This window comes from Globicephala melas, chromosome 8, assembly GCF_963455315.2.
Source record: "Globicephala melas chromosome 8, mGloMel1.2, whole genome shotgun sequence".
Classification (NCBI taxonomy): Eukaryota; Metazoa; Chordata; class Mammalia; order Artiodactyla; family Delphinidae; genus Globicephala; species Globicephala melas.
In genome coordinates this window covers 69,146,141-69,167,069 of record NC_083321.1, presented here as the reverse complement: position 1 = coordinate 69,167,069, position 20,929 = coordinate 69,146,141, and the positions used below count along the sequence as shown (strand labels likewise).

General features: G+C 47.4%; 1 protein-coding gene across 1 annotated transcript; it reads left to right on the top strand.

Annotated features, from left to right (window-relative positions):
- Positions 1-4,818: 4,818 nt before the first annotated feature.
- LOC115867490 (transmembrane 4 L6 family member 1-like) lies at positions 4,819-20,461 on the top strand. Its single transcript, XM_060304344.1, has 5 exons — positions 4,819-4,989; positions 11,224-11,289; positions 16,154-16,299; positions 19,669-19,855; positions 20,357-20,461. Exons 1-5 carry the CDS (start codon positions 4,819-4,821, stop codon positions 20,459-20,461), a joined length of 675 nt encoding a protein of 224 aa, XP_060160327.1.
- The last annotated feature ends 468 nt before the right edge of the window (positions 20,462-20,929 follow it).

Sequence of the window (20,929 nt, the reverse complement as noted above, 5' to 3'; positions counted from 1 at the left end):
GACATATATACACTACCAAATGTAAAATAGATGGCTAGTGGGAAGCAGCCGCATAGCACAGGGAGGTCAGCTAGGTGGTTTGTGACCACCTAGAGGGGTGGGATAAGGAGGGGGGAAGGGAGGGAGACACAAGAGGGCAGAGATGTGGGAACATATGTATATGTATAACTGATTCACTTTGTTATAAAGCAGAAACTAACACGCCATTGCAAAGCAATTATACTCCAATAAAGATGTTAAAAAAAAAAAAAAAAAGTAGTTCCCTTCAGGCTCGAGGGACTTTCTGTGGGTGACAAGCAGTGTGGTGGAGCCCGAGTGCCCAGAATGTAACTCTGGTGGAAGAGCTCAAGATCAGAAGGTAATCTCAGTACCACAGGAAGAGCACAAAAATGAGAACCACGAATTCTCTCTTGGTTTCCCTGACCTGAGGCACGTCACATCTTCTCTGATCCTGTTTCTCCATTTGAATAATGAGGAAAAAATAATATCGTCCTGACAGCCCCCTGAGGCTGCTGACAGAGCAGCCTAGGCACAGCATAGCAAAGCACTTTGCTGCCAAGGTAGGTTACCAATTACGATACAGTTAGGCTTTGGGAGGCAGGTATCTGATCATAGAATCACTTGGTTCTTCTTTCTCAGAGGTTTCACAGCACCCTGGGTGTCACTGTATAGGAAAAATAAAACTTGGGAGATGACCAAAGGGAAATGTGCTCTCATGGGCAGGAAGGAGTGGCAGCAAAAGACCAAAGACAAAGAGGGCTTTCTCCTGCAGCCACGCTGCTCACCGACTGGGAAAGCCGAGATGGAGGCCAAGCAGCGCCATTTGGGGCTCATCCCACTGGGCAACTGGGTAACCAGATTCCTGGCCCTGAGCCCCACACGGTTACACTTCCTCCATCTCTTGCAGCATCAATTTCACAGCGTCAGGGGCTGGAGGGATGGGTGAGAAGCGGGAGGGGGCCCACTTGAGAATCCATTTCCTTTCCTTGGCTGGCTGGGGCATCAGGTCTGGCTGGAAGACCAAAGCACGGCCAGGGAGCCGCACTGCACATCTATGTGAGACGCCATTAGCCGACAGCTTGGGGTCTGGAGCAGGGGAGCTGGAAGATGAAGAGGTGGCGAGACCCTGCTGCAACCCTCCCCGCTCAGTAACTGGGACCTTCCCCACACGTGTTCACGCAGGGCTGGTGGGCCCTCCCTGCCCACCCACATCCCCTCCCTTCCCGCATCTCAGCTGGGTGGAAACACATCCGCCAGGGAAACTTTTCAGAGGTTATCAGGAATGACCCGGAGGGAGGGGCGGAGCACAGTAAGTGCACACGCCTTTGTGGCTGGGTGGCTGAGCCCTTCCCCTGGGGACGTCTGGCAAGGGAGGAAGTGCTGGCTCTTACTGGGGGAATTTGAGCCACTTTGCCGAGACTGGGGGAGAGCAAGAGAGACGTGGGTCCAGACAGGAAGAGGGGAGCCCTCTGCCCCTCAGAGCTCAGCGTGCTGTCATGCTGAGGGGCCTCAGAAGGACCTGGAAAGGCCTTCAGACTCTAAAGAGACAAGAGACCACCTCACAGGGGGCCTTCAGGGAAGAGAAGATGACAGCTGTGATTAGATGCATAAATGGTCCTGGTGCCTGGGACCTATTGCTCCCCAGCACCTATTAAGTGTTCACTTTGAGCCTCCTGAAAAGTGGAAGGATCCAGGGCTCACCCAGAAACTTCCAGCGGCTGAGCTAGATTCTCTGGAACTGCAACACTGCTGCTGGCCTGGCCGGGCCGGGGTGCCTTGCCCAGGGGAGGCTGCCCACTGGGCCTGTGCCCAACCCCCACTGACCAGGTACTGGGTGGACGGGTATGTCTGTGTGTTTCTGCTTGAGACTGGGCAGGATTGGTGTTGAAAGCCGGTCCCCACAGCCTGGAGCTGCACAGCTGGCCTAAAACCTCAGTGCAGCAACCATGCTGAACAAACCCAAGCTTAGGGTGTCATTGTCTGACACGTATGAATATGATGATACAGGGAGCATGAGGCAGATTATTTGATGTGAAGTCTGTGATCAAGGAACTCAAGGGCTTGTGACTGTCCCACCTGTTGAGGCCACAAGCTATGGGGACCGGACAACCTCAGAAGACGAGCTGCCCCGTTACAAGCTCCTGGGTTCTTGGAGCCTCAGAATGTCCAGCAGCAAATGAATAAATGAATAAAATAGGCATAATCATGATGTTTCTGTCACTGAACTATGAAAGGATCGAGTGAGAGCATGCCTGTGAACAGGAATGTGACTACTTTTGCTGTGATTTCCAACTATCTAGCTATATAACCTTGAACAAGTTATTTCAACTCTCTAGGGCTATGCTGCCCAGAAAAGGAAGGGACTAAATTTCCACGAGTCCTTAGCAACTCTAACATTCTCAGCCCAAGAGAATGACTGGCTTCTCACAGTTTTAATTAGGTGCTGTCAGCTGAAAAAAATGCACCACCTAAATTTGAGAGTTATCTTGTATTCAGCGGACAAAACTGAGGACTTAAGCCCAGGAACAGCATCTCAGATAACTCTGAGGGACCGCTCGGAAGAGGTAAGGGGGGGAGCCAGGATATAGACGAGTTTTTGCAACAAAGACCAGGTAGTCAGAACATCAAAAGATTACCGTTAATGAAAGAAAACCAGACATCTCAAGTTAAGGAATTTAGCGCTTTTCTAAGTATGGGAAGATGCAAAGTCTGGGCTCATTTAAACCATTCCTTTAATATGCACCTCAGTATCCTGTGCTTCTCATCCTGAGTCTCCTCAGGGTCCATCTTCAAGGGTGGCTACAGTGGCTGACGGCTAGATGGGGGGCAAATCCTGCCTCCATCCTCAGTTCCCTCAGGGCTCACCGTCAGGGTGGCTATAATGTGATGGCTTGACGGCTGCAACATCCTTTGTTTACTGATACGGCAAGTGGCATTTTTAGTTCATGGTGCCAGCCAACCTTGGGGGCTGTGTGGTTCCCTTTCCAAATGTGGCCACAGTCTCAACCCCTACTCCCTTCCCTCCTAAGAAGATCTGCAGTTTTCCAGGAGGGTGAGGACTATTGTATTTGTTATTGGAAGAGCTGGGACATCTAGGTGTCAAGGAGCCACAGGGGCTGTTGGCTTTGTATCCTTTTACAGAGTGTAAGAAGGCTCAACAGCACTGGATTCCCAGCGCTCCCAGTTGTTAAGCATCTGCCCTCACTGGGAATAACTAGAAGTGGACACGAGCAGACCTACATTTGAGGATCGGCATTGACATTTACGGGCTGGGAGACCCTGCAATCTTGTTTAACTTCTATAAGCCTGTTTCCTCTCAGAGCTAGGGAGCTATTACCTCATGGGGCTGTTTGAGGATTAAATGAAATGATGCATACCCTGTGTCTGGACAAGTGGCAGTAGCTGTGTGTTATTGTTGCTCTTCTTACAGTATGGGATCCCCGTAAGTGTTAAATTTTCATTACCGCTACTCTCAGTGATCACAATGCGAGTGAGGTCAGCAGTTTCAACCTCCCTCATCCAAACAGAGGTGGCGCCCCATTCAGGCATCAGCTTTCTGTAGCCCTGAACTTGGATATCAGATAGAAATAAGACCCCAGGCATTACCACCCTGCCTAACCCATTGTGCATTAATACCTTTGACTCTTCTGGGGGAGTAGAAAGCTAAGGCTGGACATTTCTCAATTTGGTCCCTGAAAAGAGGTCCCTGGCTCTACAAATTGTTCCAGGTCCCTCTGCTCCCCACCCACCGCCCACCGTGGGAAGGGCCATTCGTGGCACCAGGCCTCTGTGTCTGGGAGCCGGGTAGTGAAGGAGCTGCTATTCAGGAGTCAGTTAACAATCTCAGCGTGAATCTGAGTCAAGAATGGGCACAAAGGGCTGTTGGGAGAGCGCCACCTAACACAAAACAAGAACCCTTCCCTGGGTCTCAGAGGAACATTCTGGAGCCCCTGGACCTCGGCGCAGAGCACCAGGGCTCACGCTGCTCAGGCAGCCTTCACCCGGCAAACAGGATACTCAGTTTACTCCAAACTCATTTATGCCCAGGAGAAAAAAAAATGCATCATTATGCAAAGATGCAAAACCTTTCCCTCTTTCCCTCTTTCCATCTGCCTCCAGCCTGGCTTCTCAGAAATCTCCAGGCTCAATAATCTCTACTGACAAAGACATAAATCAAAGGAGAGGCCAAGATGATTCAGATTTGCCTTTAGTTCTTTCTTCTCCAGCTACCACACGTTGACAGCCTTGTAGGAGAACATTTTGAAAATATTATTTTCATACCCTCAACAATTCCATAATGTGAGTGCTATTGTCAGTCCCATTTTGCAGATGAAGAAATTGAGGTGAGAGATGTAAAACAACTTGCCCAGGGTCACACAGCTGCTAAGTGATGGAGCCACAGGGTTTGGATCAGGATCTAGTTCATAATCACTAGGGGAATTCCTCTGGGAGTGGATGAAAGAACCCGAACAGGGTAACAGCAAGTTCCTAAACATCACCTCGATTGCCCCAACCCTTTAAAGAAACCCTATTGAACATCTGCTAGAGCCAGGTGCTGTCATGTTGATTTTACCTTCTTTAGTCCACGCACCGCCATCTGTAAAGTCAATGTTTTCTCTGCTTTACCGAGGAAACTGAGGCTCAGAGCGGTGAGGTGCTGGCTCCCCAGGTCACACCGTTTACCAGTGGCAGAGCTGGACTCGCCGTCTTGCTCTTGGGGCTCTGAGGCTGACGCACCCTCTCCTGACTCTGCAGTGCCTGGAGCAGGCAGCTTCCTGGTGTTGGTTGTTTCTTTCTCCCTTCCAGGGAGGATCCACCATGTGTTCTGAGACGGGCTCCAGGTACACGGGGCTGCTGCTCTTGGCCTTGGCCATCGCTGCCATCATCGCCAACCTCCTGCTGTACTTTCCCAGCGGACAGGTGCTGGAGCCTGCCAAGATCACAGACTTCGTCTGGTTTTTCCACGGCTTTCTTGGAGCTGGACTCTTGGTAAGCATGAGGTTTAACTACCTTACCTCCTCCAGGTGAATGATGCCCCTAAACAACCTTCAAGTCACAGTGCAATTCATCTCCTCATAGGGCCACGCTCCTAGGGCCCCCAGAGCATGGTCGGCTGCTCCTCCTCTGTACCCCACAACATGTGATACATAAACACCCTCCACACTGGCACCTCGTACTGCAAACATCTCTTTATGTGTCTGCCTCCCCCATTAGCTGTGAGCTCCTTAAGAATACAGTCCAAGTCGCATTCACTGTGGCCTCGAAATTACCTACCTAGCAAAGTGCCGGCTTCGCCTAGAGCTTAGTATGTGGTTGTTATAAAAGATATGCATTAAGAAAAGCACAACAGCAGAGCATTTGTCAGGTCACCAGTTTTCAAGATGGTCATCTCGAAAAATAAATTGTGTAGCTCCCATCAAGTCTTCCCTCGGCTAGGTTATGGGGTTGGCAAGTTTTTTCTGTAAAAGGCCAGAGAGTGACTATTTCCAGCTTTGCAGGCCACACGGTCTCTTGTTTCAACTACTCAACTCTGCTGTCCTAGGGCAAAAACCAGCCATTGACGATATGTAAACAAATGGGCGGAACTGTGTTCCAATAAAACTTTATTTATAAAAACAGGCAACCTGCTGGATTTAGCCCACAAGTTGTAATCCGTTGCCCCTAAGGTAGACATTGAGTGTTTTTCCTTCCTTTCCACCTTTATTTTCATCTGGCTCCTCCTTTCCCAGGCATCCAGAGTCCCTTAGGAAAAGATCATGGGTTAATGTGAGACCCCAGTGCTGGGCACTGAACTCAGCAAATGGAAGGATGAATGTATGAAGGATAAAGAACCCTCAGAAAAAGGTGACCACCTCCCTTCCTGTTTCTCCTCCCCACGCAGTAGTAGACGCAGTGATGTCTCAAGTTTCATCCAGTGGCCACCTGCCCCTCCCATCCTAGCAGAGCTGGGCCTTCTCTTCCTGCCCAAGAGAACCTCTAAATCAGCAATGCCTCAGCAAAGGTTGTCTGTTTCTCAGCTCACAGCCCTACCTAAGAGGCAGTACAGACCTAGTTGTCAGGACAGGTTTGCATTTCTCAGTTCCACCGCCAAGCAAATCATTAAACTCCCCTTAGCTTCACTCTCCTCATCTGTAGAATGTGTAGGTCCATCGGCACCCAACTTCTCTCAAGACATAGATGAGCAAATACAGTGACTATTGAAAGGGGTTGAGTAGCTTGAGGGAATTTAGGCTTCTTATTTGCAGAATCTTAGAATGTTCACTGAAAGAAAGTGACTCAGAGAGGACACTCCCTGGTCCTGGGGAAAGCAGAATGGAGCCTGGCTCAGGCAGGGACCAGACACCCTGTCTGCATAGCAACCCCCAATACCAGCCAGCTGTCCAATCCTCACTCCAATTTTCCAACACAACCTCCCAGGATTTCCTGAAAAGATGCTTACACTTGTATATTCACGGCGAAATGGGGATAAAATAAACAGGACCAAACCAGTCCATGCAGTTGGATAAAGTAAAAACCAATGAGCTATCCCCTTTTCTCTTCTTTCTTTCCTTTTCCTTTTTCCTCCTTTTTCCTTTTCTTTGTTCAGTCCACTTTAGTGTCTACTCTATGCCTTCACTCATGCCTGGCTCTAAGACCAGCTAAGGCAGTGGCCATGAGGTTGGAGAGAGGAAGGTGCAGAGGAGTTGGCAGGATCTGAAGAGTGATGGAGGTAAGGGGGCACAAGGAGAAGTCAGGGTGGCTCTGGCATTCTCGCCTGAGCAGCCAGGGAGATGGTGAAGGCGTTCCCTGGGGCAGGGACCTCGGGGGGGAGGGCAGAGGCTGAGCTTTGCTCCACATTCGCCCTGAAGGAGCAGAGGATGGTTGGGCTGGGACTGGAGACCTGGGGAGAGGCAACCTTGAGAACCACCATGGAGAGGTGATGTAGAACCCCAGGGGACAGCGGGTTTGCCCAGGGCTTGTGAACTGACTGAGAGGAGAAAGAAGCCCAGGTCGAAACCCCAGGAAACCTTGCAAATTGAGAGTATGCAAAGGGAGGGGAGGGGAGGAAGGAGACTGAGAAAAACAGCTAGAAAGTTTCAGGCAAAGCGAAAAAGTGGAAAGTGAGAAAAGTCGGAAAAAAGAAGAGAGAAAGTTTCTAGAAAAAGAGAGGAATCCCAGGGTCAACTGCAGCAGAAGGGACATAGCTGGGACGTGAAAAGCATCTGGTACCCAGCAAGGTGCTGACGGCTCTTGGCTGGAGCGGTCCTGAGGGAGGATGGGGACCCCAGACTGCAGAGGGCTGAGGAAGGTGTGGAGGTGAGGAGCTGGGCTCTGAACGGAGGAAGAGAAGCCAATAAGCAGAGCTGCCTTCCTGATAACAAAATAAAAGGCCAGAAAGATCTCAAAAGCCACAAGGGACACTGCAGGCAATGACAAACACACTATCCATTTATCATCAGCTCCATGCCAAACACTGTGTAAGATATGGAAGGGAGAAATCCTGAATTCACAGTTCCTGCCCTTTAATAATCATTGTAACAGCCGTTTGCACAAAGGTTTCGAGTGTATCAAATGCTTGCACACACGTTATATCATTTGTGAGGTGGGATCATCACCTCCATCCTATGGGTAAGGAAATGAGGCCCAAGCAGATTAAGTCATCTGACTGCGGCCACGCAGAGGGAGCCCAGCAGAATTAGGACTTAAAACACTCATCTGAGCCCAAAGCCCATAACCTCTCCGTTTCTCCCATTTGATGCACACGTGCGCTTGCAACACGGGACACAGAGAAAAAGATGAAGCTAAGTCAGCAGAGCCCTGATGAAACAAGACAGGAAAGTGCCTGTGGGGGGGCTACTCTAGACAGTGCTGCTTTCCAGATGAGAGAGAAAAACCGGACCACATGAGTCACTGTCTCCCCACCCCCCCGCCAGGAGGTCAGCCACTCAGGGGCTGAGTTTATACACACAGGGCTCACGGCCATGGTGTGTAAAGTCACATCCAGCAGTATGTCATCTCCTAGTCCCCATATGATTGCTGGAAGGCAGCCTCGGGACCCCAGCAGGGTAGTTGTCTCAGCAAAGCCACGGCCAAGGATCACAGCTCTCTGTTCTCATGAGGCCACAGGCCAACCCAGAATGCCTGGCAGGCTTCTGTGGTTAAAACAGGGCACCTGGGACTACCATGACATAAACCGAATTGGTTGCTCTAGGGACTGAGATGCAGGGCCCCAGTTTCTTCCCATAGGTAACTAATGGCTGTTTTCCAGCAATATTATTTGCAGACTTGGCAAGACCATTAGGAGGGAGAGGTTAGAACTAGTCCGTGGTGTGGTTTGGGATCACTTGAGGTCTGATTGGAGGTGGAAGGTCTGCAAGAGGTGGGGGTCTGCCTGACCCAGCAGAGATGGCCCCTAGGTTCCTTCACCAAGGGAGATGGGAAAACACACAACTAATTCAGCCCAGTGGGGTGAGTACCTGCCACAGTGGAGGCCTGGAGTCTGCAGGAGAGGGAACAATCAACTCTACCTCTGGGAACCAAGAGAGGCATCCCAGGGAAACAGGTATCTGAGCTGTACTGTATAGAGTTACAGAATTAGTAGGTATTTGCCAGGCAGAGAAGGGAGGAGCGTGTTCCAAGCAGAGGAAGCAGTTTTTGTAAAGGCAGAGGAGCATCACAGAGTACGATGCATTCATGGACACTGTGCAGTTTGGTGTGACTGGAGCAAGGGCTGCTCACATGAAGAAGGGATAGGAAACGGTGCTGAAATGCAGACTTAGGCAACATTCCATTTGACCTTGCGTCCCATGCTGATGAGCCAGTCCCTTACCCTTGAGTAGCTGACCCACAAATATTCACTGAGCATCTACTATGTGCTAGCACTGTTCTGGGTATTACAGTTCTACTCTCCTAGGGCTTACGTTCTAGTAGAGAAGAGAAAGATCATAAATAATCCACTATGTGCTGATGTCAGGTGGTGAGAGCACTAGAAAGAAAATAGAGTAAAGGAATAGATAGACAGCGAGATACTGCCTGAGGAGGTGGTGTTTGAGAAGCCACTTGAATGAGGGAAGAATAGCCACGCTGATATTTGGGGGAGGAGCATTCCAAACAGAGGGATTGGCACGTTCTAAGGCCCTGAGCTGGGAATGGGCTGAATAATTCCTAGATCTGCAAGAAAACCAGTGTAGCTAGAACCACGTGAAAAAGATTTGGAAGAGAGGGTAGGAAATGAGGTCAGGGGAGGAACGAGCATCCACTAGAACTTTTAAGCAGGAGAGACGCACGCCCAGGTGCCGTCAAGCTATGACAGTTCTGACTTGAATCCATCGCTTCATCCTGACCCCCGTGTTGGAGCCTGGTTTGCTGGAAACGCCAAGCTATGCTCCCCAGAAGGTGCTTGGAAACACTCTCAGCACCTACCTTCTCCAGGGTGGTTCCAAAAGCTCTCATTTGTCAGGCCCAACCTTGTACCCTTGCCACACAATCTCCAGTTGACCCTCCCATTTGACTCAAGGGAGCTTTGGGTCTCCCAAAGGCCCAGCATAAGACAGAAGAATCAGTAATTCCTGTTGCCAGAGAATCACCAGAACTAGGAAAAGAAACTCAAAGAAGGGAGAGCATTACCTCATCTCCAGGTTATGAGTGTACAGCGACCTGAGGCTCAAAGCTGCCCTCAGCCATCCCCCAGGGAAGCCAGGAGTCCCGGCCCATCTCTTCCTACCTGGGAGGTTCCTGTCAGCTCTATATCCCAGCACAGAGTTACCATGAGATAACTGAGAATCTGAGATTTTTGTGAAATGGGTCACCTTGGTGAGAAGTAGGGATTTCCCAGATGCCTGCATCAGCAAACACATTTACCAACTATCTCTCAGGGTGAGGTGATTTTTTTTCATAAAGTTAAGTTCATCCATTATGTATTTATTTCTTGCTCCTGACCCATGGCCCTATCATGCCCCTACCTTCCTGCTACCCCACAGTGCCAGAAGAAACATGGTGAAATGTCATCATAGATTTCACCACCATACCACTGGGTCCTGATTCCATGTTGGGCACCGTGGGAGACGCTGCTGAACCAGCACTCAGAACCCAGTGGTAAAAGGAGAATGAGCACGCTCAGTGCGACAGGATGGAGTGACTGGAAGGAAGGAACCATTCATGTTGCCGGGGGTGGATGAGGGGGTCACTGAACAGTACAAAGAGGAGATGTATTGGTTTCCCATAGCTGCTATAATAACTTACCACAAACGTAGTGGCTTAAAACATCAGAAATGTATTCTCTCACAGTTCTGGAGGCCAGAAGCTCTCAGTAGATGTGTTGGCGGGGCCCCCTGTTCTCAGCTGTAAGGGAAAATCATTCCTTGCCTCTTGCAGCTTCTGGTGGCTGTTGGCATTCTTTGGTTTGTAAAGACATTGCTCCAGTCTCTGTCTCCATATCCCCTTCTCCTCTGTGTGTCTCTCAGAACCCCTTCTGCTTCTCTCTTGTAGGGATACATGTGATTGCATTTAGGGCTCACCCAGATAATCCAGGATAAACTCCTCCTGTTAAGATTCCCAACTCAGGGACTTCCCTGGTGGTGCAGTGGTTAAGAATCCGCCTGCCAATGCAGGGGACACGGGTTTGAGCCCTGGTCTGGGAAGATCCCACATGCCGCGGAGCAACTAAGCCCGTGCGCCACAACTACTGAGCCTGCGCTCTGCAACAAGAGAAGCCACTGCAATGAAAAGCCCACACACCACAAAGAAGACTCAAGGCAGTCAAAAATAAGTAAATAAATAGATAATAAAGATCCCAACTCAATCATATCTTTTGTCATATAAGGTAATATTCACAGGTACCAGGATTCAGAAGTGAATATATCTTTGGCAGGGCGGGGGCGGGGGGAGCTTTTTTATTCAGCCTAGTACAAAAGATAACATTTGAACTGACCCTTTGCAGGTGAATAAGAGTTTATCTGATGGCAAATGGTGAAGGGCATATTCAAAAGCCCAGAGGCAGGAAGGTCCCGGGTGTCTCCTGGGGGACCATAAGGTGGTGTGTCAAGAGGTCTCTATGGAGGAGAGGTGAGGCTCTGGTGGCAGGTCAGGAGCAGGGCATGAGGGCTCACATACAATGTCCAGGACCTGTGTTGTGTCCTACAGGCAATGAGGAATCATTAGACATTTTTAAATAGCTTGAGTTTTGGAACTTTGTTCCAAAATGGTAACATTCCCTTCATTACAAGAGCATCTTCTTTGCCACAGGTTATGGTGCCAGCACTGATAATGTTGAGGGGAGGTGGAGAGGACTGCTGTGCTCACAGATGCGGGGTAAGTACTGTGGGGTCTACAGAACGTTTCGACTCCCACCCATACCCCCAAAAGGGCTTACTTCCCAGGCTGCAAGCTTTCTCTCTTCTGAAGGCCAGACTATTAACCCATTGACCATAGTCTAGTACTTCTAATACCCTCCTTTCATTTATTTAGTTTTACTGAAGTATAGTTGATTTACAATATTGTGTTAGTTTCAGGTGTGGAGCATAGTGATTCAGTATTTTTGCAGATTATACTCCATTACAGGTTATTACAAGATCATGGGTATAATTCCTTGTGCTATATAGTATATCTTTGTTGGTTATCTATTTTATACATAATAATTTGTATCTGTTAATCCAATATGCCTAACTTGTCCCACTCCCCTTCCCTCTCCCCTTTGGTAACCATGAGTTTGTTTTCTGTATCTGTGAGTCTGTTTCTGTTCTGCATATACATCCACTTGTATTATTTTTTCCACATCTAAATGACAAATACTTCCTTTTAAAGTACAGTGATATTATGCAGGGCTCTCTCCAACAGTGATGAGGGTTATTGCATGAGATCCCAGGAAGAATGAGCCTGGAGAGGGTATAAAGAGAGCCGTTAACGCACAAAGCCTGTGAGCTCTGGTGGACCAGCCTGCCAGGGTTTGGCTGGTTGTTTCTATCAGTCTGTCTGTCTGTGGGAAGGTCTAGGACCCTCCATCCTCTGGCTTTCTTATTTCCCTAACAGCCAGTAGATTAACACATCCTAGAACTGGGATTTGAGCAAGAAGGGAATTGGAGATTTTACTGTCAAAAACTCTTTCACAGATACTCTCTTACAGTCGCCCCATGAAGAACAGAAGGCTGACACTCTGTAAGTGTATCCATTATGTATTTGTGTCTTGTTCCTGACATGTGGCCCTCTTATACCACTGCCCTTTCCACTGCCCAACACTGCTGGAAGAAACCAATGGAACTGTCACCACAAATTTTGCAAACTTGTCTACATTTGATGAATAGGAAAGGAAATGCCCAGAGAGACTGAGTGGCCTGCCCAGATTCGCATGGCTGTAATCTCAGAGCTGGAATGGACATATAGGACTATTTACGCAACTCCAGGAAGAATATAAGCTGCTTTCTTCAAGGCAAGGTCCACAGTTATCATCTCCATACTCCCAGATGCCTGAAACACGGTCGGCTCTCAAGACACACCCAGTGAAGGCAGGTCTGGCTGAGCTGGGACTCGTCTTGGTCTCCTGACCCCCAAGATTGTGCTCTTTCCCACATACAAACCTGCTTACCAAGGTCCCTGCTCACAGCGAGCTGTTCACTGTTCTTATATTCCTAGTTCATACACTGTCTCACTTCTTTTCTACTCCCAGAGTCCCCTCTCCCAACCCTTGCAGTCCCCAGTCAGACCCTCCAAAGAGACCTTGGTCACCAGGTCATTTGAGGACCATCTCCAAGGAGCTCCCTGAGTCATTCCATTCAACTCCAGCCAGCCCCTCCCTCCCTTCCTGTGGTAAGAAAGACACAACATGGATGTGTCAGGAATAAGAGCTCATGTTTTGAAGCAAACGAGTCCCTCAGCTTTGCCCCAATTTAATGCGCTAATATGCCAGGAGGTCGCCTGTCCCAGACACTTGCCTCGCTGTCACACTCATTCACCCGTCCAGTCAACACGTTTATGGAGTTTGTACACAGTACAAGGCCCTGTGTTGATCGCTGACTCAGGCATTAGAAAAATGATTATTCATTTATTCATCCAATCATACAATACTTACTGAACATCCACCACCAGGATGGCGAGTAGGTTTCATTTAGGTTTCAAACAAAGCCAATACCAATAGGTCAGTTGCTCTGTTTTGAGAACTGTGGCACTTTTTCTTCTAGGGGAAGAGTACTGAGATCAATAACTGATGTCTGCTGTGAGTGCAGACTAGGAGACTGGAAGCACACCTATATTACGTGCCAGGCAGTGTGTAGGCTCTAAGAGTTCAGTGATAAATAAGTTACATTTTCTGCTCACAATTTTGTAGTGTGTGATTTCATTCATTACAATTGCAAATGGAACACCCATTTATGATTAAAACCCTGTAGAAAGTAGGCATAGAGGGAACCTACCTCAACATAATAAAGGCCATATACGACAAACCCACAGACAACATCGTCCTCAATGGTGAAAAACTGAAACCATTTCCTCTAAGATCAGGAACGAGACAATGATGTCCACTCTCACCACTATTATTCAACAAAGTTTTGGAAGTCCTAGCCATGGCAATCAGAGAAGAAAAAGAAATAAAAGGAATCCAAACTGGAAAAGAAGAAGTAAAGCTGTCATTGTTTGCAGATGACACGGTACTACACATAGAGGATCCTAAAAATGCTACCAGAAAACTACTAGAGCTAATCAATGAATCTGGTAAAGCAGCAGGACACAAAATTAATGCACAGAAATCTCTTGCATTCCTATACACTAATGATGAAAAACCTGAAAGAGAAATTATGGAAACATTCCCATTTACCATTGCAACAAAAAGAGTAAAATACCTAGGAATAAACCTACCTAGGGAGACAAAAGACCTGTATACAGAAAACTATAAGACACTGATGAAAGAAATTAAAGACGATATAAACAGATGGAGAGATATACCATGTTCTTGGATTGGAAGAAGCAACATTGTGAAAATGCCTATAATACCCAAGGCAACCTACAGATTCAACGCAATCCCTATCAAATTACCAATGGCATTTTTTACAGAACTAGAACAAATCATCTTAAAATTTGTATGGACACACAAAAGACCCCAAATAGCCAAAGCAGTCTTGAGGGAAAAAATGGAGCTGGAGGAATCAGACTCCCTGACTTCAGACTATACTACAAAGCCACAGTAATCAAGACAATATGGTACTGGCACAAATACAGAAACATAGATCAATGGAACAAGATAGAAAGCCCAGAGATAAACCCACGCACCTTTAGTCAACTAATCTATGACAAAGGAGGCAAAGATATACAATGGAGAAAAGGCAGTCTGTTCAATAAGTGGTGCTGGGAAAACTGGACAGCTACATGTAAAAGAGTGAAATTAGAACACTCCCTAACACCATACACAAAAATAAACTCAAAATGGATTCGAGACCTAAATGTAAGATCAAACACTATAATACTCTTAGAGGAAAACATAGGAAGAACACTCTTTGACATATATCACAGCAGGATCTTTTCTGATCCACCTCCTAGAGTAATGGAAATAAAAACAAAAATAAACAAATGGGACCTAATGAAACTTCCAAGCTTTTGCACAGCAAAGGAAACCATAAACAAGACGAAAAGACAACCCTCAGAATGGGAGAAAATATTTGCAAACGAATCAACAGACAAAGGATTAATCTCCAAAATATACAAGCAGCTCATGCAGCTCAATATTCAAAACAACAAACAACCCAATCCAAAACTGGGCAGAAGACCTAAATAGACATTTCTCCAAAGAAGATATACAGACTGCCAACAAACACATGACAGGATGCTCAACATCACTAATCATCAGAGAAATGCAAATCAAAACTACAATGAGGGGCTTCCCTGGTGGCGCAGTGGTTGAGAGTCTGCCTGCCGATGCAGGGGACGCGGGTTTGTGCCCCGGTCCGGGAAGATCCCACATGCCGCGGAGCCGCTGGGCCTGTGAGCCATGGCCGCTGAGCCTGCGCTTCCAGAGCCTGTGCTCTGCAACGGGAGAGGCCACAACAGTGAGAGGCCCGCGTACCACACAAAAAAACAAACAAACAAACAAAACTACAATGAGGTATCACCTCAGACTGGTCAGAATGGCCATCATCAAAAAATCTACAAACAATAAATGCTGGAGAGGGTATGGAGAAAAGGGAACCCTCTTGCACTGTTGGTGGGAATGTAAATTGATACAGTCACTATGGAGAACAGTATGGAGGTTCCTTAAAAAACTAAAAATAGAATTGCCATATGACCCTGTAATCCCACTACTGGGCATATACCCTGAGAAAACCATAATTCAAAAAGAGTCATGTACCACAATGTTCATGCAGCACTATTTACAATAGCCCGGAGATGGAAGCAACCTAAGTGTCCATCGACAGATGAATGGATGAAGAACATGTGACACATATATACAATGGAATATTACTCAGCCATAAAAAGAAATGAAATTGAGTTATTTGTAGTGAGGTGGATGGACCTAGAGTCTGTTATACAGAGTGAAGTAAGTCAGAAAGAGAAAACAAATACCATATGCTAACACATATATATGGAATCAAAAAAAAAAAAAAAAAAAGAAGGTTCTGAAGAACCCAGGGGCAGGATAGGAATAAAGACTCAGACGTAGAGAATGGACTTGAGGACAAGTCCTCAAGTACCCTTAAGGGGAAAGGGTAAGCTGGGGCGAAGTGAGAGAGTGACATTGATATATATGCACTACCAAATGTAAAATAGATAGCTAGGGGGAAGCAGCCGCATAGCACAGGGAGATCAGCTCCATGCTTTGTGACCACCTTGAGGGGTGGGATAGGGAGGTTGGGAGGGAAACGCAAGAGGAAGGGGATATGGGGATATATGTATATGTATAGCTGATTCACTTTGTTATACAGCAGAAACTAACACAACATTGTAAAGCAATTATACTCCAATAAAGACGTTTAAAAAAATAATAATTGCAAATGGAGCAGATGAATGGACATATGTCTTCTCAGCTCTAGTGCCCCCATTTTTTGTGTGCATTTGGGAAGCAAAACAAGGATGCCCACCAGGTCAATTCCCCTCTTCAATTTGCCAGGAAACTCAGGATGGATCTTTCAAAAGGACCACCTTTTGAAAAGGTGCTGCACTGCTGCACTGAATTTCTGATTCTGTTCCATTGCAGATGCTGTTCCCTGTGCTCCTGGCCATACAGGGCACTGTGGGCGCCGTGTACTGTGTGGTCATTTCTTCACTGGGTTTGCTCAGTGGCCCCCTCTGTGACACAGGCAGTGGAAACTACACCTACCCGTTCAGGAATTACTCCCTGGAGTGAGTAGCATTTATGGCCTTGGGTCCCTGTCTAACATCTAAAGATGACACCGTGATGACCACAAAGAGTGTGTGCTCTGAGAATTGACTATGCAGTAGTGGGGCCAGGTACCTCCATTCATACTTGGTGTCTTGCTCCTCTCTCTGTACCAGATTGACACATTTATTCCCAAATCACCAATCTCTAGAGGTGACTGGCCAAGGCAAGGTGTGCCCATGAATTAAGCAGTTCACCCAAGGTATTCAGTACAATACCTTGACTTCATTTTCCCCCATTATTTTTTTTTTTTTTTCTTTTTCTTTTTGCGGTATGTGGGCCTCTCACTGCTGCGGCCTCTCCCGTTGCGGAGCACAGGCTCCGGATGCGCAGGCCCAGCGGCCATGGCTCACGGGCCCAGCCGCTCCGCGGCATGTGGGATCTTCCCAGACCCGGGCACGAACCCGCGTCCCCTGCATCGGCAGGCGGACTCTCAACCGCTGCGCCACCAGGGAAGCCCCCCCATTATTAAACACAGGTGAGCACGTGCTGAGGGCTTGCTTAGTACTGACTAGGCGCTGTGATAAGAGAAGGGATTCCAAAAGAGGGATAAGACCACTTGCCTATTTACACCTTGCCTGTTCACAGTCTAATTGGGGAGACAATAGTCAAATTTGGGGTTTGTTTTGTGACGACCTCAGCCTATCAATAAGCAGTGTTGTGGCTGGACCAGTCCTTATGGTTCTTATTATGATTGCAAGACGCCCTTTAGCAATAACCATCAAGAAACTTTGAAAAAATAAAGATTTCTTACATACAGGACCTGGAAATTACACAGCACACCTGGGGTCACACAGCAAGGTTGGGGGGAGGGGAGGTGGCGGGGTAGGGAGCGCAAGTGCATGGGCCTGGGGTTCTGCTTTTATTGGGTTTGAGGCTGGGGGTCTAGGGTTTCACAGGCTCACTCTTTACTGATGAATTTACAACATAAAAGCAGGAATTTAAAGCACAGGAATAGAAAAAATAAGTGGCCCAAAAGGTCGGTTACTGAAATCAACCAAGATCGCTAAAACAAAGGAGCCTCAGTCAGGCTTTTACCTAGGTGTGAAGCTGGCACTGTGTTTATCTGAGATAGCCCTCCTTGAAGCGGATGCCTCACAATCAAAGCTTAAATCAGGCACTTGCATTACAAAAAGAAAAACCAACTGTCAGGGTTTACGCTGCAGGGTTGCACAGATTATCCTTAAATGGCAGGCCCTGTGACGCCCACTGATTTTCCTAAAGGAATAAGGAAAGAAACCCAGCACCAATGATTGAGAAAGACACTGCTTCTCCTCTCATTTCACGTTCTCTCCCTGGTAGAGCTCATCCATCCCCATGGCTTTCCGAACCCTCCATCTACCCATATAAATAATCCCCAAATGCCTATCTCTAGCCCAGATCTTTCTTCTGAATTCCTGATTCAGAGACCAAATCACCTCTTTGAAATTTCCTCTTGCGAATTTCAGATCACTTCAATAGTTATATGTCCAAACCCTTGATGTTCCGTTGCCAGTTTCCTCTCTGTCATCCCCAGCCCGTTAGACGGCACCCAAAACCTGTGAGTCGCTGATTATTCTCCCTTCTGCACCCCAAGTTCAATCCACCACCAAATCCTGTGAGTTCTACCTCACCAGGGCACCTTGAATCTTGGCCGCTGCGCTTCGCCTAGTCTGTCATCACCCTGTTCCAAATCTGCAACACCCTTTGCTTCCGTGTCTACACCAGCCCTCCAGCAAGCATCCCAGCTCCATTTTCCGCTTCAATCCTTTCGCTGTAGATGAGCCAGAGGGGCTTTGTAAAATGTAAAAGTACTCATTAAGGCCAAGAAATCCTTACATTTAAGGAACTTGCAATCTCACTGAGAACTCAATAGACGAGAATGGATATGGGTGAAGGCGGAGATTTAAAGGCAGAGATACCAAATAGTATATAACTATGAAACAGGGCCTGAAAACCTATTCCATTTTCTCTTTGTCCAGCTAGAACCCTCTGATTCCAAATATTCCTTAGAGTGTTTGTTTGCCTGCTGTTTCCTCTTATAATGCACTGGCTGCTGCCTCCTTCGAGGCCAGGTGACTCCATCCTTCCCTCACGAAACCCTGTCCAGCTACTCTAAACCTCTAGACCTCCCCGTTTTATGATAATAATGATAAATATATTGCCTACAGTGCCTACTGCATGGCAGACACTGTGCTAATATCTAATCCTCCCAACCCACTCCATGGTACTGATGTTATTTTTTAGCCCCATTTTACATATAAGGAAGCTGATATACAGAAACACTTAGGCAACTATTGGGGCCAGGGAAGGCTGTACATTGACACATATATCAATCAATGGTATATTGATTATTTTGAGTGAAAGTTGCTTAAGAAAGAGATGATGCAAGAAGCCCATTCTGACCCTCCTCTCTTGTCTCCCTGAAAGCAGGAAATAAATCTCATGTGAAAGGTGCACTCCCTACATCGGGGGCTAAAAGGACACCCTTACTGCCAGAGATAGAGCATTCAGGGCCAAGGAGTCTATATGAACAGGCCTTGTTACTTCCTTAATTTACTACCAAGCTCGAACTGTTTAGATTCTTTACTAATTAAGCACCCAAACCTAGGTTTCTTTGTCCTGTCGATTCCTCACCAATGTATTGTTTCTTTGTCTGAAGAGTGTAAAAGCTGCCTCCTTTGGGGAATCCCCTGGTGGTCCAGTGGTTAGGACTCTGCGCTCTCACTGCTGAGGGCCCGGGTTCAATCCCTGGCTGGAGAACTAAAGTCCCACAAGCTGCGTGGGGTGTGGGCAAAAAAAAGGCTGCCTCCTCTGGCCACTACTTTAGGTCTCATTTCTACGAGATCTCCAGGGGCATGCATTAAATTTTGTTTCTCTTTCTCCTGTTAATCTGTGTTGTGTCAATTTTATTATTAGTCCAGCCACAAGAACTCAAGATATGTAGAGGGGGACATTTTATCCCTCCCTGACAAAGCTTATCAAGAACTTCCTAGTGAAGAAGCTGGAGTTAGGATCTGGGTCTGTGGGACTTCAGAGCCCGAGCTCTTAACCAATCCTTACCACCCCTGAGATCTTTTGAGCAGTTCAAATCTTGCACCACACAATTTCCCGCTTCTTCCTCTGCTCCCTTGTGTGGCTATGTCGGTACCCACAATGCCTTGCTCAGATGCTGTGCTGTTACAGGGAAAGATGGTGTGTTCGACCCTCGACCAATGGGCAGTCATGAATGTACTATCCTTATGAAGATGAGAGCGATGTGATAGACTAGTGCCTCTCACATGCTGGTAAATGGCAGCTCTCTACCTTTCCTGGCTCTCAAACCAGGCTAATTGTCTCCCCTGTCCTGGCAGGAACAGCTACTTACTCAACCAACCCACCTGGGCTAACTGCCAAGAGCCTGAGCACATCGTCCTCTGGAACGTGGTCTTGTTCTCCATCCTGCTGGGGATCGGCGTGGTAGAAGCTGTCCTTTGCCTCAGCCAAGTCGTCAGTGGACTCTGTGATATCTTCTGTGGTACATGCGTCCGAAAAGGACAGGTTGGTGCTTCTAGAACACAGGAATGTTCAAGTCATTTCCCCTGACCTGTTTCTCACATCTCCCTCCCGCCCCAGCCTCACACTCCCAGAGGTAATCCGGTAACCAGGAAATGCCTTTTGAAATGTCGAACTTCATGTGCCACTTGGGGCTTAATTTTCTTTCAGGTGACCATAACTGGCTTATGACCAGCCTAAGAGGACACAACCGATTGGCAGAGTTCCCCGGCTTCAGAAGGACTGGATCCGGTGACTATCAATCCCCAGAGTTCTGAGAAGCTGAGGAAAAGCCCCTGATTTGTACAAAAGTCAACAGTTTTGATCTTCTTTGCTAGAATCAAGATGGTCATTTCCCCCAAATGATCTCTAAGAATAATATAAGAAGTCATAGGGATGTAAATAATAAAAAAATTTTAATAATAATATAATAATAGATACTTAACTGTATTCAGTTGTTACTATATCCCAGGCCTGGTGCTAAACACTTTATCTACGTTATTTCAGTTAATCCTACGAAGCAAGAAGCGTGATAATGCCATCTTACGGATGAGGAACTCAGGCTCAGAGAGGTTCAGTTACTTGTCCGAAGTCAGCAAACCTAAGTTTTGAACTTGAGTCTGATTGAAAGATTTATATTCTTGACCACTCTCTCCAGTGGTACTCAAACCACTGGACTAGTTCTGTGGATTGTAATAGGTGTCATTACACCCCAAAAAAGGGGTGGGGGAGACTCTGTGGTCAAGTTAATTTGAGATACACTGGATTAAACAAAGTGTAATCGGTTTCTCTACTGCAGGACTTGTCAGAACCTCTACAAAGCCAGTGTGTATAGCTAATTTCCAGGAAGAGAATAGCAAATGCACAATTTCCCAGAAGTCTTATTTGACCACAAAACCCTCTTCTCCTGGAACAATTTTTTTTTTTTTTTTTTGCGGTACGCGGGCCTCTCACTGTTGGGGCCTCTCCCGTTGCGGAGCACAGGCTCCGGACGTGCAGGCTCAGCGGCCATGGCTCACGGGCCCAGCCGCTCCGCGGCATGTGGGACCCTCCCAGACCGGGGCACGAACCCGTGTCCCC

What these genes read in the sequence shown, in the direction of transcription:
- LOC115867490 (XM_060304344.1), top strand. Translation starts at nt 4,819, where the DNA reads ATGTGTTCTGAGACGGGCTCCAGGTACACGGGGCTGCTGCTCTTGGCC. An exon ending in TTCAGGAATTACTCCCTGGA is followed by an intron (nt 16,300 to 19,668) that starts GTGAGTAGCATT and finishes CTGTCCTGGCAG; the next exon opens with GAACAGCTACTTACTCAACC. An exon ending in CATGCGTCCGAAAAGGACAG is followed by an intron (nt 19,856 to 20,356) that starts GTTGGTGCTTCT and finishes ACGTTATTTCAG; the next exon opens with TTAATCCTACGAAGCAAGAA.